The following is a 17,061-nucleotide window of genomic DNA, read 5'->3' as shown; positions in this document are numbered from 1 at the left end:
TTTAACATAAATGGAAGTGATTTGTCTTTTTATTTACTTAACCAATTGCCAAGCACATGTACAAAGCTAAATGTTCACATTTCAACGCTAAAGTTCTTCTGATCCAAACTTCTCACCAGATTTCAGCTTGAGGACCAGGCAGGAGATCCTACTTTGCACTAATGGCAACTTTTTCACAATTGGCAAGAGGAACTGCAGCCCAGAATATCATCTGCTCCAATTCAATGTTGAGTGCAGAGCAGATTGCATGCACATTGTGTCTGATTTGTCACACCACATTTTCTAACATTAGCTAGTGAGAGCAGTCGACAAGAGAGATTTGATGGTGTAGTAACAATGGTATTGGGCTTTTAATCTCAGACCACAAGCTCTTGTCTTGGGAATAAGGTTTTGAATCCTGCTGTGGTAAATGACAATATTTGAATTCAATGACAAACAAATTTGGAATTAAAAGCTGACCTAATGGTAACCATGTAACCATTAGTCAATTGTTGTAAAATTCCATCAGGCTCACTTGTGTCCTTTAGGGAAGCAAATCTGCCATCCTTATCAGGCCTGCTCTACATGTGACTCCAGACCCACAGCAATGTGGTTGTTTCTTAACTGCCCTCTGAATTGGTTTAGAAATGCAATCAATTCATTGGCATCTTAAGATGGGTGACAAATACCAGCTTTCTTGGCAAGGCCACAACATAAGCAAGTGTTAAAAAGAATTAAATTAAGAATAAATTTGGAAGCTTGGAAACTTCAATGTAAATCAACCTGTAAATTTCCATCAGTTAAAGTGAATCAAGGAGTAAATCTTATTAACTTTTTATTCTTTCATGAGATGGGGACATGAGACCAGTCAACAGCTGCTCATCCCTAATTGCCCTGGAACTGCATGGCTTACTTGATGATTTCAGATGGTGGTTAAGAGACATCCACATTGCTTTGGTCTGGAGTCACATGTAGGCCAGATTGAGGAAGGACAGCAGATTTCATTCAGTTGCAAACCAGCTGGGTCTTTACACAAATCAAAAAGACTAACTTTCAGTTCCAGTTTTTATTATTGAAATTAAAACTCTGCCGAGCATTAGCCAGGTCAATAACTCAGAGTTACACCACCATTTCCCCTTCTTTCTTCATTCAAAGCACTTTCCAGCCAATGCTTTGCCTTGCCAAGGTAGTTTGTGTTAGACTGAGGTGATGCACAGGAAGTCCTCAGACAGCGAGCGAACATTAAGAATTTCCAGTGCAAGTATGCAACAAGAACCAGAAGAGACTACTGAAATGTACAGACAGGTCTCAAATTGAGCCCTCAATGAATTAATTCCATGGGATAATTAATCACAGAATCCCTACAGTGCGGACATAGGCCATTTGGCCCATTGAGTCCACACTGATCAATCGAAGGGACTTCCAACAAAACCTGCATACCACCCACCCCGCCCGCCATTCCTGTAACTCTGCATTTCCCATGTCTAATTCCCCTAGCCTACATATTCCTGGATACTATGGGCAATTTAGCATGGCCAATCCACCTAACATGCACATCTGTGGACTGTGGAAGGAAACTGGATACATGGTGCAAACTCCACACAGATAGTCACCTGAGGCTGGAACCGAACCTGGGTCCCTGGTGCTGTGAGGCAGCAGTGCTAACTACTGAGCCACCGTGCCACCCAAATTAAGGGGAAGAAAATCCAGTTAAAATTAATAAATGCAAGACAATTTTTCTGTATATTATGACTGTGATCTTCAAAAACATGTTCAGCTACTGCTGAAATGATCCAATCAATTAACAATACTCCTTTCTCTTCCCTAACCTCCCTGGAGGAAACTTTACAAATTGAGGTGAATTACTCGCGAATAGAAACCTTTTGATTTTGGAAATGTAAACCTTGGATAATTTGTTTTTGATGAGCTATCGCTTTACAAGCATGACAGTAGGGAACAGCACAAACATTGCTTCATGTTTAAACTTATTTATTCATGTTTTTAGGCTTAACTTTTAAATAGAAATGAGAAAGGAGAATAACAAAGGGCACTACTCATCAACAATTGAAGCAAATGATTTCCAGGAGGAAATACTAGTCCGAGGGAAATTCTGATTGACACCTTTTTCTCAAAACTGTCAAAGTTCTGCAGGTTCATATCACCCTATAAATGTATTTGTGTTGTCAGGCTGCTGCTTATGTCTTTTGTCAGATAGCACTCTTCCGTTGAAGGTAAAGATAACAAGCTTGTTGCATGATTTGGTCCTGAAGACAATACAGAGCCCACTGCTTAGAGTGAATTGTATCTCCATCACACTTCACAGAGTAAAAACAGTATACCAAGAGAACAGGGATAGGCACTGTGCCACCTGAAGTGTCACACTCCCAGCATTTAATGCGATAAATCATCAGGATTTCTGCCCTGAACTATTGAATACATTGCAGAAAAAAATACATTTTGTTAAAGATTTTCATCTTGCACCCATCAGGATATTTTGCAAGAATACCAATTCAAAGGGCAATTCGGCCTGCATGAGAGGACACTGCTGATTGGTTGGACCGTGGTAGAGGTGGTGCCCTGGAGAATGTACACGTTAATGCTGATTGACAGTTTAACTGCCAGGCACAGTTTCATTTTAGATCAAGCTGACTCTGATTCATCAAGGTATTGTCCTCTGAAATGAACCATTGAACGTCTGTTACCTATTATGTTGAGTTGAAACAGGGGTAGTGCTTCTTGATGTCCTTTTTGTCTGCCAAGAACAGGGCCCTTTGTGTAAATATTTAGCTTCTAATGCACTTAAGTGCACCATACTGTGCGCCCAACACTCGATCCTAAATTGGTTGCCAGCATAATTCATCACACTCAGGATTGTTCAGCAAATGTTGCCCCATCGCAGAATCACATGGAATGTTATGCTATGAATTTCGTCAGCATAGACTGGTTTGGTACCTTGTCAGCTGTGAACAGCCAAAGGTGAATGCTGTTTGAAATGATATCTGCAAGTCTTTGGATACACAGCCTATGTACCTGACATCACACTGGCACTGAAATTCATATATCACATTATACCTTTGCATGATAGGTGTTTTTTCTTTAGTTTGACAGCAGTATTCTATTGCTGGTAAACATCACTCCTGCTGCCACTGCTTAAAAGCAGAAATAAATAGTTAGTTAGCTTCACCTACTGGTGAATGTTTTGAGGCGCCCCATTCTTCCAGGTCATTGAGTTACAACTGGGCATGTTTCAGGACCAAGCGTGACCACCTTAGGGTTTTTCTTGAGTTTGTATGAAATGATCGGATCGGGGTAGCCACTATTATGCAAGCGTACTATCATTACTATTTGCAACTTGTAAAGTAGGTAACTGCCATTTGCTGATTTATTTCTCTGACCAATCAGTCAGCCTGCCTGGTTTAAAATTTAAACAAAGCCTCAATTAACTGTCAATCAGCATTCTTGGATGCATTGCACTCCAACAAATCATCATTCTCCTCTCTCTCAGTTCAAATATTGGTTTTCTCTTTGAATTGGTATTCTAGTGTAATATCCTGATGAGTGTAAGGCAAAAATCTTCAAAAAAATATCATTTTTCAGAAATATTAAAGTTCAGTATTACCAAATGACTCAAATAAATATTAAATCTATAACATATTAGAATATAAACTTTCAATGTACACATCCTGATACAAATCCAAGTGTCAGCAACTCAGTTTGTGACATTTGTTGCAATTCTGATGGAACAACTACAGAAAAATTACAGATTATGCTCCACACAGATTACACTCAGTGTAGTCTGACTAGTGACACAGGCTGCGCCAACTGCGAGATATTTGATGGTTCAAACACTTGGGGTACGTGCATGTAAACTTATCCTTCTGTCACGCTGCAATCCAATTTATTGGTCCACATTCAGTTTTTTTGCAAAATAAACTAATCGATGCATTGTTTGTGCTTGTATACATCAGAGAAATGGCAAGTCCCTTCTGGGATACTCTACTTTAGTTCCACCAGTTACACTAGTGTTTCAGAGGAGAAATGAAGAGCTGAAACACAACGTCCACCCTCCATACAGAACACTGAAAACTCATACACCCTTATTGCTTCTTATCTGTCTGCATGAATGACCATCATGAACTGTGAGGGTCAGTCTAAGAAAGGTTAATGTCATCATGTTCACACCATACTATTGCACAATCTAAAACTTTGGGCTGTTCCTCAAAGTGGTCTCATTGTGTGATAACTTAGTTTTATAACACACCTGTAACTCTCAAATCTCTTCAATTTTGATTCTGAAAGAACATTAATGATCCTGAATCAGTGCCATAAATAGGATAGACAAATCCCTGAGATCTTTAATTATTAAGTAAAGTGTGTCACAAGCAATTTATGATGCTCCTGAACCCATTATTAATGGGATGTAAAATAGCACGAGGTGTGTTATAAAATATCCTTATTGGACACAGTTGTATTAATGTTGATTATTTTAATGTACATTCAATAATATGCTTTGTACTAGCATGTACTGCAGTTGAACTCTTACACATGTATAACTACTATCCCATTAAGTTTCTCAGGATTCATAAAACGCTGGCTGATTTGGATACCATAATTTCAGAGCTGTTTTTGCTGCACATGCAGATCATTCGGATGGGATCAGTGAACCAAAATGTAAACATACAGCATGTGACTGTTGCTAAGTTAAATAAAGCAATCTTGAGCCAGTGCTCAAAGCATTATTCTGGGACTAGAACCTGTGTCCAATGGTGGTGACTGGGACAGATAGGTCAATGATATTTGATCAGGAGTCATTTTCTAATGCACAAAGTTGTACACTGAAGGGCTTTCACCAATTTCTGTAGGTTTTTGTCTCTGTGAGGTTTTCTGTGCCTTTCTGTACTGAATAAATTGCATCTTCATCCATTGATGAGGAAGCCTTTTGAAAAATAGTTTAGACTGGAGGGTTGTGAACCCAGGGTTAGAACTAATCCGGGTGCAAACAGATTCCCTGCAGTTCACTGAATTTGCAAATGAGATGCTCTATATATGCTACAATAATAAAATTCAGTGTTCTGTGCATCATATAAAAACATTTAAATTTGGAATGCATTATGACTCATTATTCCACTAGACCAATCCTTCTGACCACTTCAAAATTTCTGAAGAAGAGAGGTTACCTGGTTTGCCCCTGTCTAAGATATGTCTGTCTATAGCTGACAAAAGCCTTAGAAAATTTAGTGGGTTTATTCATAGCATCTGACAGCAGCATTTTGTTTTGATTTGTTTTCTCATTTTACATTTTTTTTAAGAAGTATGCAATTTTTTCACTTGAAGGCCAATTTGTCAGTGGAGGGTGATAGAATAGAAGGGAAATTTTGCAGTTCTCCCTACCCCCTATATCAAAGCAACTTCAAACGGGCTGCCATAGTCTTCGAACAATGTGAGACGTGACTGATTCATCACTCCCAATGACTCCTTGGGGAAATAATGGACCATGGATCAGTCACAGGTCTAGAACAGATTCTTAAGACATTCCGTACCTAATCTGAATTTTTGTAAGCGACAATGGGTTTTTTTTCTAACTGCAAATTTTTTTTTATCTGATTCTAATTTCCCTTTTCTTCAGATGAAATGAGCGACCATCAGAACACATTATCCTACATTCTGATTAACCCTCCACCTGACACTCGCCTGGAACTGAACGATATAGTGTACGTACCTGATCACTGACTAATTTAGCATAATTAGAGATCTATTAAAATGAAAAATGTTCTTCTGCAGTTTTTTTCCTGAGATAACACAGGAGTGCTTAGTCCCTGATTGCTTTAAATATTTCTCAACAATTTTGCTCAAGTCTTAGCTAATTTGTTTTTTAACCCTTGCAGAGCCCCTTCAATTAAAATACCCAGTCCCCATTAAAGTTACCCCAATCCCAATTTGTGTCTTGGATAAGATTCCTCAAATATGAAAACAGACCCTTTGGCCCAACAAGTCCACGCCGACCCTCCGAAGAGCAACCTACCCAGACCCATCTCCCTACATTTACCCCTAACCAACACTATGGGCAATTTAGCACAGCCAATTCACCTGACCTGCAATCTTTTGGACTGTGCCAGGAAACCGGAACACCCGGAGGAAACCCACGCAGACACGGGAAGAATGTGCAAACTTCACACAGTCACCCAAGGCCAGGTTCAAACCCAGGTCCTTGGCACTGTGAGGCAGCAGTGCTAACCACTGAGCACCGTGTCTTACATTCCACTGGGTGTTAATGCCATTTCATAGAAATGTAAAGCTAAGAACTTGCATTGATATAGCATCTTTCACATGCTTGGAATCTCTTAAAGAGATTTATAGCCCAACAAAAGTAGTTTTGAAGCACACTTGTTGGTCTAATATAGGCAAACATGGCAGCTAATTTGTGAATAGCAACATTCCACAAATAGCAGTGATTTGTTTATGACCAGATAATCTGAGTGACGCTGAATGAAGAACATATATTAGTCAGGGCAGGTTCCTCCTTAAACAGTGCCTTTTCTGTAAACTTAAGTGCCTACTTGAAGGTAAAGCAGCAACTTGGAATGTCATATGAAAGATAGCACCCTCTAAGCACCTTATTTTCAAGAGGTCATTCACCGGAGTGGGTCTTGAATGAAGAGGAGAAATTGTTGTCACTGAGCCAGCTGAATAAACCAGCTGCCTCTTCTAATCACACTTACAAGTCTTTCAGGTCCCAGCCCTTCAGATCCAGATTCCTCTCAAATAAGTTGAGAGTTTCCACCTCAACCACCAAACTGGGCAGTGAATTCCAGATGACCACTACCTTCCGGATGAAAATGTTTTCCCTTCTGCCAATCACATTAAATCTGTACCCCATTGTGAATTGATCCCTCTGCTAAGGGAGGGGGAGTTTCCCTGTACCCTCCAACCATACCCCTTCCCATTATTGTGTAAACCCCAACTAAGTCACCCTTCGGTCTCCTGTGTTGAGGAAAACCACCCTTGTTCAATGTTTCCTCAAATCCGGAATTTCCAAATCCTGGCAACATTCTTGTAAAGCTCTTCGGTACTTTTGGAGTATTGTATACAGTTCTGGTCACCCTGCTATTGAAAGGATACTATTAAGTTGGAGAGGGTTCAGAAGAGATTTATAAAAATGTTGCCAGGATTGGAGAGCTTGAGTTGTAGGAGAGGCTGGAAAGGCTGGGACTATTTTCACTGGAACATCGGAGGTTGAAGGGTTAGCTGACAGAGGTTTATAAGAATCACGAGTGGCCTAGATAAACTGAACAGCAAAGGCCTTTTTCCATGGGGTAGTAGAGTTCAAAACTATAGGGCATAATTTTAAAGTGAGAGAAGAAAGATTTAAAAGGGAGCTGAGGGGCAACTTTTTCACAAAAAGGGTTCATGTGTGGTATGACCTGCCAGACGAAGTGGTAGATGCAGGTACAGCTACAACATTTAAAAGAAATTTGGATGGGTACATGAATAGGAAAGGTTTGGAAGGATATGGGCCAAATGCAGGGAAGTGGAACTAGTTTGGTTTGGGAACTTGGTTGACATAGACAAGTTGAACCAACTGGTCTGTTTCCATGCTGTATGACTATGACAGCAATTTTATTCTTCCTGCAATGTGACTAGAATTACGTAAAAACTCCAGTGTCTTATATCGGGCCCAGCATTACATTCCTGCTCTTGTGTTCAGTACCTCACCCAATGTTATCCATCTGCCCTGCTACCTTTAGTGACCAATGTCAGAACAGCTCATCCTTGAAGGGGCAGTCTGAAAGTTGCCATTCACAGCCATTGTACTGTGCTAACATTTCACTGACAATTTAAAGATGGAATGAAAAATGCTAGGGAGAGCACAAATCAAACTGCTATAGATAGTGGAGTGGGAGGAAAATTGAAAGTCACATCTCTACTGAAATGTGAAATCTGTTTAGTACAGTACTTGTGAGTATTGTATAAAAATGTGATTTTATATTCCATTCCAAATAAGTGAAATTAACAGTTCAACGATAAGATACTAGGTTGTATTAAGTTCATATAATTCAGAAATCATTAGACCTTTTGTATTTAAAATACTTGTCTAACACTATCTGCAGCACAAGGTACCTTCCAGTCACTTAGTCACATGGAATTCTGGACTTCTTAGAGATATCATAATGAGTTTTATGAATATCAGAAAACACCTTATGACAAAAAAAATTGGGTTAGTTTCATTTCATGGTTGAGAAAGCTCATTCAATTTTGAAATTTCCAAGATTAGGAAAGATATTTAAAGACGGTCATATCCATGAAATATTCCGAAGTGAATTACTTTGTTAAATGTGGTTATTTAACAAAGGAGTAGCCATGGGCACTCGCATGGGCCCCAGCTATGCCTGCCTCTTCGTAGGATATGTGGAACAGTCCATCTTCCGCAGCTACACTGGCACCACCACACCCCACCTTTTCCTCCGCTACATCGATGACTGTATCGGCGCTGCCTCGTGCTCCCACGAGGAGGTTGAACAGTTCATCCACTTTACCAACACCTTCCACCCTGACCTCAAATTTACCTGGACCATCTCAGATTAATCCCTCCCCTTCCTAGACCTCTCCATTTCTACCTTGGGCGACCGAATCAGCACAGACATTTACTATAAACCGACCGACTCCTACAGCTACCTCCTCCCACCCTGCCCCCTGTAAAAACGCCATCCCATATTCCCAATTCCTTCGTCTCCGCCGCATCTGCTCCCAGGAGGACCAGTTCCAATACCTTACAACCCAGATGGCCTCCTTCTTCAAAGACCGCAATTTCCCCCCAGACGTGATCGACGATGCTCTCCACCGCATCTCCTCCACTTCCCGCTCCTCCGCCCTTGAGCCCCGCCCCTCCAATCGCCACCAGGACAGAACCCCACTGGTCCTCACCTACCACCCACCATATACATCGTATCATCCGTCGTCATTTCCGCCACCTCCAAACGGACCCCACCACCAGGGATATATTTCCCTCCCCTCCCCTATCAGCGTTCCGAAAAGACCACTCCTTCTGTGACTCCCTAGTCAGGTCCACACCCCCCACCAACCCAACCTCCACTCCCAGCACCTTTCCCTGCAACCGCAAGAAATGCAAAACTTGCGCCCACACCTCCCCCTTTACTTCCCTCCAAGGCCCCAAGGGATCCTTCCATATCCGCCACAAGTTCACCTGCACCTCCACACACATCATTTACTGCATCCGCTGCACCTCCTTTATATTGGGGAGACAGGCCGCCTACTTGCGGAACGTTTCAGAGAACACCTCTGGGACACCCAGATTAACTAACCCAACCACCCCGTGGCTCAACACTTCAACTCCCCCTCCCACTCCACCAAGGACATGCAGGTTCTTGGACTCCTCCATTGCCAGACCATAGCAACACGATGGCTGGAGGAAGAGCGCCTCATCTTCCGCCTAGGAACCCTCCAACCACAAGGGATGAAATCAGATTTCTCCAGTTTCCTCATTTCCCCTCCTCCCCACCTTGTCTCAGTCCCAACCCTCGAACTCAGCACCACCTTCCTAACCTGCAATCTTCTTCCTGACCTCTCCGCCCCCACCCCCACTCCTGCCTATCCCCCTCACCTTAACCTCCTTCCACCTATCGCATTTCCAACACCCCTCCCCCAAGTCCCTCCTCCCTACCGTTTATCTTAGCCTGCTGGACACACTTTCCTCATTCCTGAAGAAGGGCTCATGCCCGAAACGTCGATTCTCCTGCTCCTTATATGCTGCCTGACCTGCTGCGCTTTTCCAGCATCACATTTTCAGCTCTAAATGTGGTTATTGTCATGATGTAGACAATTCCAGCAGCTAATTCAAGCACAAGTCCCAGAAACAGCAAATGACCAGCTGCAATTAAGATTTTTTTTGTTGGAATTAGTAAAAGATAAATGAGAAATCAAACATCTCTGTTTTGGTCATCTTCAAATACTGTCATGGTATCTTTACATTCACCTGAATGGTTACACAGGCCCTTTGGTTAATATCCAACTCAATAGAGTGTATCTCCAACAATGCAGCACCTCCTCAGTACTGAACTGAGGCATTATTTACTTACAGGCTCAAACATACAATCTGGGTTGCGTTCAACCAAACCCAACCGGAATCCACTAACAAAACTCTTCACCAAGGTTTCAAAGATATGGGGCACAAACAAAACGGGTCAGGAATGACAGTAACATTTTCTGTGGCAATATAAATTCACAGGCTATTACCAATGATGTAAAAATGAAATAGCTTCTAACTTCCAATTAGTTGTAGAGTAGTTGGGGAGCTGGTGATGTTGTGGGATTTGGTGATCTCACAACATAGGCTAATCCACTGGAGACATAGTTTTGATTCCCACATTTGAAGTTGTTGGAACTTCATGAATTTATTTTTAAAATTTGTAATTGAGGATTGGTAAAGGTACAATCAGGAAATATAGGTGCAGTGTAGGTAATGGTACATTTAATGGGAAAACAACAAAGTGGAGTTGAGATCACAGTCCAATCAGCCATGATCTTATTGAACAGTGGAGAAGGCACAAGTTGCTGAGTGGATTCCTGCTCCTAATTGATGTTCCTATATCCTGAAGATGGATGAGATTGAGGGATATAATTAGAAAGTGAATAAATAAGAGTCATCCATTAAAAACTAACAGGCTCGTTTGGATAATGGTCTTTTCCTGTGCTTATAAATTCAGATAAGTTCAATAGTGATCAATCAAACAGCGCTAAAACTTCAAAGCCCAATGCTGTCCAACAGTTCACGCTAATTGCTAACCAGTCAAAGTCACGTCTGACGCTGTCACCATCTCATTAAATGCCAATTAAGTTGATGGGAGATGCAAGATGTTTCAATGCAATTTACTGCTCCTAACTGGACTGTTGTGTATTTGCTCAGGTACCTGATACGCTCAGACCCATTGGCCAATGTTCAAAATGGCTCCCATAGCCAGAAAAGCAGCTCTTTTCGGCTATTCCCTTCCAATGAGGCAGCAAGGAGTGAAACGCAGCTATGAACACTGGTCCTGTAAGACTGAAGACCCACTTTTTGTATCTGCAAGTTGGCTGTTCTCTCCAAGCACTGGGGCACATGGCTCCATCTATTTTAAAAAAAAAGCTGCTCTGATCATTTGAAGAGATTTGAAGTTTTCTGAAAGAAGTTTACAGATTGAAAAGCACACTCATTGGTGATGTTACTCTAATCAGACCTCAAAACACATCTGGATTCAATAATACAGCCACCATCTGGATAATAACTGAATGACTCAACCAGGAGCAGCATGCAAAAGAGGAGGTCAGGAACAGACAATGGTCTTATTTTATATGTTTTTATATCATATAAAGTGCAACGTGTGCAGTTTACCATGTATGGCACAGTATATTTATTGACAAATGGCACACTGGAGACAAATGGTACAATTTTATTTGTGGCTGAACAATTGTCTTTGGTGCTTTCTACTGAATAGTATCCGTGGCATTAGTGCATGTATGGACAAAGCATCAAGCCTTCCACTGTTCACATGCCGAAGTCGCTCTCTCAACAGTTTCACAAAGAAATTTTTGGTGCCAAAGGGACAAGAAACTTAATAAGGTTTTGAAAAGAGTTTGCACACTTTACCATGACACACAGTGCAGGAGGAATTGCCATCTCGGATGTGGTTTGTGCAGTCAGATGTCTTTCTAACCTGTGTTAATCTTCAATCCAACTGAATCGAGAGCGAGATTCCAGTTTTCAATATGTAGCAAAGGTGAAGATCTGAGCTAGAAAAGTCAGGTGATATTTAAGAGCAAGCAAACTGCAAATATCATTAGAGTGAGAACAAACTACTTGCAAAGATAATAGAGGAGAGGTGGGCTATCTCATTTCTATTGCAGACTGTCAAGCCATTTAATGATTTTTTTTAATTCACTCTGCAACAAAATGTCGTCCACCACAGATACATGCTGCAATCATCCTGATATTAGTACATAAGTTTGACAAGACCAGTACATTGCTCTCTTTCTGCCAATGTAGAGAGAAAGGCCCAGGCAGCCTGTCAAAAGGGAAGATACAGAAACATAGGGCAAATCCTAAAAAATCTGAAAGAGTTCTCGAGTCTATTTGCTTTGTACAGCTCATCCAGTTCTTTATCGGTTTTGTGATCTTTTGTGTGAGAGCTCTGAAGAAATGCTGGAATTTGTGACTGAATTTACATGAACTGAATCCACGAATGTTCAGAACTAGTTAGATGCATTTTTCTTTTCCAGAAGAATCAAAAACGCAAACAGTGGGGTAGTTATTATAACCAGGCCCTGAAATACAAACAGTGAGGTAGGTATTATAGACCAGGCCCGGAAATACAAACAATGGGGTAGGTATTATAGACCTGGCCCGGAAATATAAACAATGGGGTAGTTACTATAACCAGGCCCGGAAATACAAACAATGGGGTAGGTATTATAGACCTGGCCCGGAAATATAAACAATGGGGTAGTTATTATAACCAGGCCCGGAAATACAAACAGTGAGGTAGGTATTATAGACCAGGCCTGGAAATACAAACAATGGGGTAGGTATTATAGACCAGGCCCGGAAATACAAACAATGAGGTAGGTATTATAGAACAGGCCCTGAAATACAAACAATGGGGTAGGTATTATTATAGATCAGGCCCGGAAATACAAACAGTGGGGTAGGTATTATAGACCAGGCCCGGAAATACAAACAATGGGGTAGGTATTATTATAGACCAGACCCGGAAATACAAATAGTGGAGGAGTTATTATAGACCAGGCCCAGAAATATAAATAATGGGGTAGTTATTATAGACCTGGCCCAGAAATATAAACAATGGGGTAGTTATTATAACCAGGCCCTGAAATACAAACAGTGAGGTAGGTATTATAGAACAGGCCCTGAAATACAAACAATGGGGTAGGTATTATTATAGATCAGGCCCGGAAATACAAACAGTGGGGTAGGTATTATAGACCAGGCCCGGAAATACAAACAATGGGGTAGGTATTATTATAGACCAGGCCCGGAAATACAAATAGTGGAGGAGTTATTATAGACCAGGCCCAGAAATATAAATAATGGGGTAGTTATTATAGACCTGGCCCAGAAATATAAACAATGGGGTAGTTATTATAACCAGGCCCTGAAATACAAACAGTGAGGTAGGTATTATAGACCAGGCCCGGAAATACAAACAATGGGGTAGGTATTATAGACCAGGCCCTGAAATACAAACAATGGGGTAGGTATTATTATAGACCAGGCCCGGAAATACAAATAGTGGGGGAGTTATTATACACCAGGCCCGGAAATACAAATAATGGGGTAGGTATTATAGACCAGACCTGGAAATACAAACAGTGGGGTCGGTATTATAGACCAGGCCCTGAAATACAAACAGTGGGGTAGGTATTATAGACCAGGCCCTGAAATACAAACAGAATCTCTCACACTGAACTTATAAATTGCATCATGTAACGTTTAGCCTCAATGCAAGATGGATATGTTCTACAATGCCAACTTGTCTAATGCCACTCAGATGCCATAATTTGCATTAGCCTTGTCTCCATCCTGCCATCCCTCAACCCCTGAACCCCCGCCCCCAGCAAGACTCTATAAGCCACTTAACGTAAATGGGCCGCACATACATGCCTGTGTAATGTGTACCATTTGTACATAAGCAACAGCAGTCTGGGTTTTACAAGATGTTGCAAGTACCTTTGTCTACAGCTACCACTCACCTAGCCTCAGTGTGAAAGATGGGTTACTGAGAGCAGTTCTCACATTGTGCACACATTTGAACCCAGTTATTTTGCTGCAGCTGCCTTTAGCTAAAACATGGCGTTAAATGTACTTTCAAAATAAGCTCAGCGCCTTCATAACAACTTCTTAGACCAGAGTGGGGCCGGGGTTTGAATTGCAATTGTACATTTACTCAGGCAAGCGTGTTTGCTTTTGCTTGGGTCAGTAAGATGGACACAAACCTCTTGAAACTATTGTGCTGTGGCTCTTCTGGCTGACAGCAGGAATAGGCCTTGTTAGAACACGGGATTCAACGTAAGTAGTCAGGAGTAAGATTGGAACAGTGTGAAATTCTAACTGAGCTTTGTGTACATAAACAATGATAAGCATCAGTGTAATATGCAAACCAAAGGGTGAGTTTTGAACGAAAGAAGCTGTATACCTTTGTTGGCTGTCATGGTTGATCACAAATGGCGCCAATGATTTTGTTTCCTGATGAATGATGGGAAACTATTGACCATGCTCCAGGAGCTCAGTCAGACCCATTGGCTTGGCTGTAGTGCAGGGAGCTTCAGTTAGCCAATCCCTCCCCAAGGTTACCCTCTCCTCTGAACCAATTCCCCCTGTAATGGGACAGATGCAATTGTGGGAAACAAATGCATGCATCACCTTGAGCAAGCTGACAAGTTGGGGTGGACTGAGACCATATAGCCCAATCCTTTCAAAGTTCAAAATAGCAGCCCAGATCATGCTTTTATTTCGTAAATGTTAATACGGTGGCATGCCACTCATTAAGATGGAGCTTCCATAACCTGTTAAGTCATTCATGTCTTTTGATAAAAGTACCTGCAAAAAAAATGAAATCTATTGCCGACTGCATTTCCAGTGCTCAACTCAGTATCTAAGACAATGAAAGATCATTGGTAAAAGAGCTAGAAGCTTTGGTTTTTTAGGAGTTAGAACGCACTGCCTGATAGACATTCATTCAATAGGAGCCTTTGACAGGGAACTGGGTAAATATTTGGATGACAAAATGTTGCAGGGATTCTGGTGAAAGACAGGGTAGTGGGATTAATTGGATTGCTCTTCGAAAGGGCTGGCACAGACTTGATGGCCCGAATGTTGCGTTCTCCAGTGCTGTACTATTTTATGATCCTATGACCTTTCTGTTGACCTTTTTTCTTGTATCTTGTTTTCTGAATTATACAGTATTGCTTTGAAGCAAAGATGTCATGATTTTATACTGTTCTTAAATAAAGTGTCTATGTTTTGTGTGAATGTGAAAAAAAAATTAAAAGAAAACAGCTGCATGCAGCCGTGGATTGACTCTATGAGCAGTCTCGTCATTTTGTCTTCCATGGATCTTATGATATTTATCCCAAAGTTGCTTTGTTATTTCAGGGGAGTGTGTTGCAATTACTTGATGAACTCTAGTAAGTATAACTGCTCCCATCCAAAATAAAAATATATTCCTCCAAGTGTACCCGCTCATATTAAAAAAAGCAATCTTTTAAAAAGCTAAGTGCATGGTGACCATTGTTAATCATCATTAAATCCCATTGATGCCCTCAAGGGAAGAATTCTGTTCACTAATGTTCTTTTGGGAAGGAAATCTGCCGTCCTTACCTAGTCTGGCCTCCACGTGACTCCAGTCCAACAGCAGTTGACACTTAACTGCCCTCAAAATGGCCCAGAGAGCCACTCATTTGCAGGTGAATCATGGATGACCCATCGGTGCTGGCCTGGCCTGTGATGCCCAGATTTTGAACAAAAGTATCATTTGTCTAAAGTAACCAGTGCCTTGGTGCAAAAGCAGATGGATTCAATTGAATTCAATTCTTGAATCTTTAAACCATTAAAAAACAATTATTGCATAAGAATAAGTGGAGGCAAAAGTAGGCCATTCAGCCCAGATCATGCCTGATGCACTTGTGACTTCAATTCCATATTCTTATTGCTCTCTCGACCCTTAAATGCCTTGAAGATCAGAAATCTATCTATGTCAGCTTAGATGACATGGGCTCCACTGCACTCTGAAGCAGAGGGCTCCACAGACTTCAGGAAAAGCATTTGTTCCTCCTGTCCATGTTAAATAGGAGACCAAATATTTTTAAACCATGCCCTCTCATTGGACAGGAGAAAGTGAGGTCTGCAGATGCTGGAGATCAGAGCTGAAAATGTGTTGCTGGTAAAGCACAGCAGGTCAGGCAGCATCCAAGGAACAGGAGAATCAACGTTTCGGGCATAAGCCCTTCATCAGGAATGAGGGCTAGCATCTGATCCTCCTCATTCCTGATGAAGGGCTTATGCCCGAAACGTCGATTCTCCTGTTCCTTGGATGCTGCCTGACCTGCTGTGCTTTACCAGCAACACATTTTCACCTCTCATTGGACATTCCATCAATCCAGTCAAGTCTGGTCAGAGTCTTTTCAATAGCTTTAGTCAACCTGTTCAGAGGTTATGACACACCTCTGGAGCAGGTGGAACTTGAATTCAACTTGTATTTCATTGCTGTCTCACCTAAAACAGGTTCTTTTTTTTAAAAATTGAGATCCTGCTTCAAAGGTTCAAAGCACCAGATCCAGCTTGTAAGAGAGTAATCAACAAACTAGATTCTGAATTTGTTGACACATTTTTAAAATGCAAACAAGATTTCTCCACTTTGTGTAAAACTGAAATGTGAACAGTAGTGGAGGACTCGGAATGTTGACGAGGGAAGATGATAAAGTCTATTGATTGGAAACATGAAGAGAAACAGAATGAGAGATTGGATAAAACACTAAACCATCATTTGAAACAACAAATATTCATCCATTAACTTCTCTGATTGGAACTATTTCTCTTCCAATGTCTTTCCCATCACCACCCTGCCCAATTTCCTCGTGGAATAGTCCACCGGGAAGGTCCTCTGGGCCTTCCATTTCCCCTTCACCACCCACATCTTGGCCTCTTCATCTCCTTCTCCCGCCCCCACACCCATGTCCCATCCATTCCTTCATTTTCCCTGTCTGTGTGTTCATCCCTTTTTCCATGACTGACTCCTTTGCAACACTTGTCCATTGTCGGTGTTCGAATCTGTTGACCGTGTTGTGGTATATGGTAATAAAAGAGTTTACACGGAGTGCCATAAACACCACCCACCCACATGGACAGTACAGCTTAGGATCTCAACTGAACAAGGGCTAGCATCTGATCCTCCTCAGAGTCTCTGTAACAAAGTCTATCATAAATGTTTTCTAATCCAGCTGTTCAGAAAGGTTATTACCAACCTCTGAAGCCAGTGGGATTTGAATCTGAAGCTTCAGGTCCAGAGGTAGGGA

General features: G+C 41.5%; 1 protein-coding gene across 7 annotated transcripts in view; it reads left to right on the top strand.

Annotated features, from left to right (window-relative positions):
• The window catches only part of kcnt1b (potassium sodium-activated channel subfamily T member 1b), a 433,004-nt gene extending 417,935 nt beyond the window's left edge, over positions 1-15,069 (top strand). For 6 of the 7 annotated variants that reach the window (XM_087998271.1, XM_087998272.1, XM_087998269.1 and 3 more), the window contains 2 exons: positions 5,606-5,690; positions 10,901-15,069. In XM_087998271.1, the coding sequence (XP_087854397.1) occupies positions 5,606-5,690; positions 10,901-11,018 (203 nt within the window). In that variant the 3' untranslated portion in view covers positions 11,019-15,069. The remainder of the gene's footprint in view (positions 1-5,605; positions 5,691-10,900) is intronic. The other variant, XR_015760695.1, reaches the window with a different exon arrangement.
• Positions 15,070-17,061: the final 1,992 nt, after the last annotated feature.

Source organism: Chiloscyllium plagiosum, unplaced genomic scaffold (assembly GCF_037043375.1).
Source record: "Chiloscyllium plagiosum isolate Xiang-an unplaced genomic scaffold, Cpla_swu_hap1 HiC_scaffold_21, whole genome shotgun sequence".
NCBI classification, from domain to species: domain Eukaryota; kingdom Metazoa; phylum Chordata; class Chondrichthyes; order Orectolobiformes; family Hemiscylliidae; genus Chiloscyllium; species Chiloscyllium plagiosum.
Note: the sequence above shows the minus strand (reverse complement) of the source record. Positions and strands in the feature narration are given on the sequence as shown.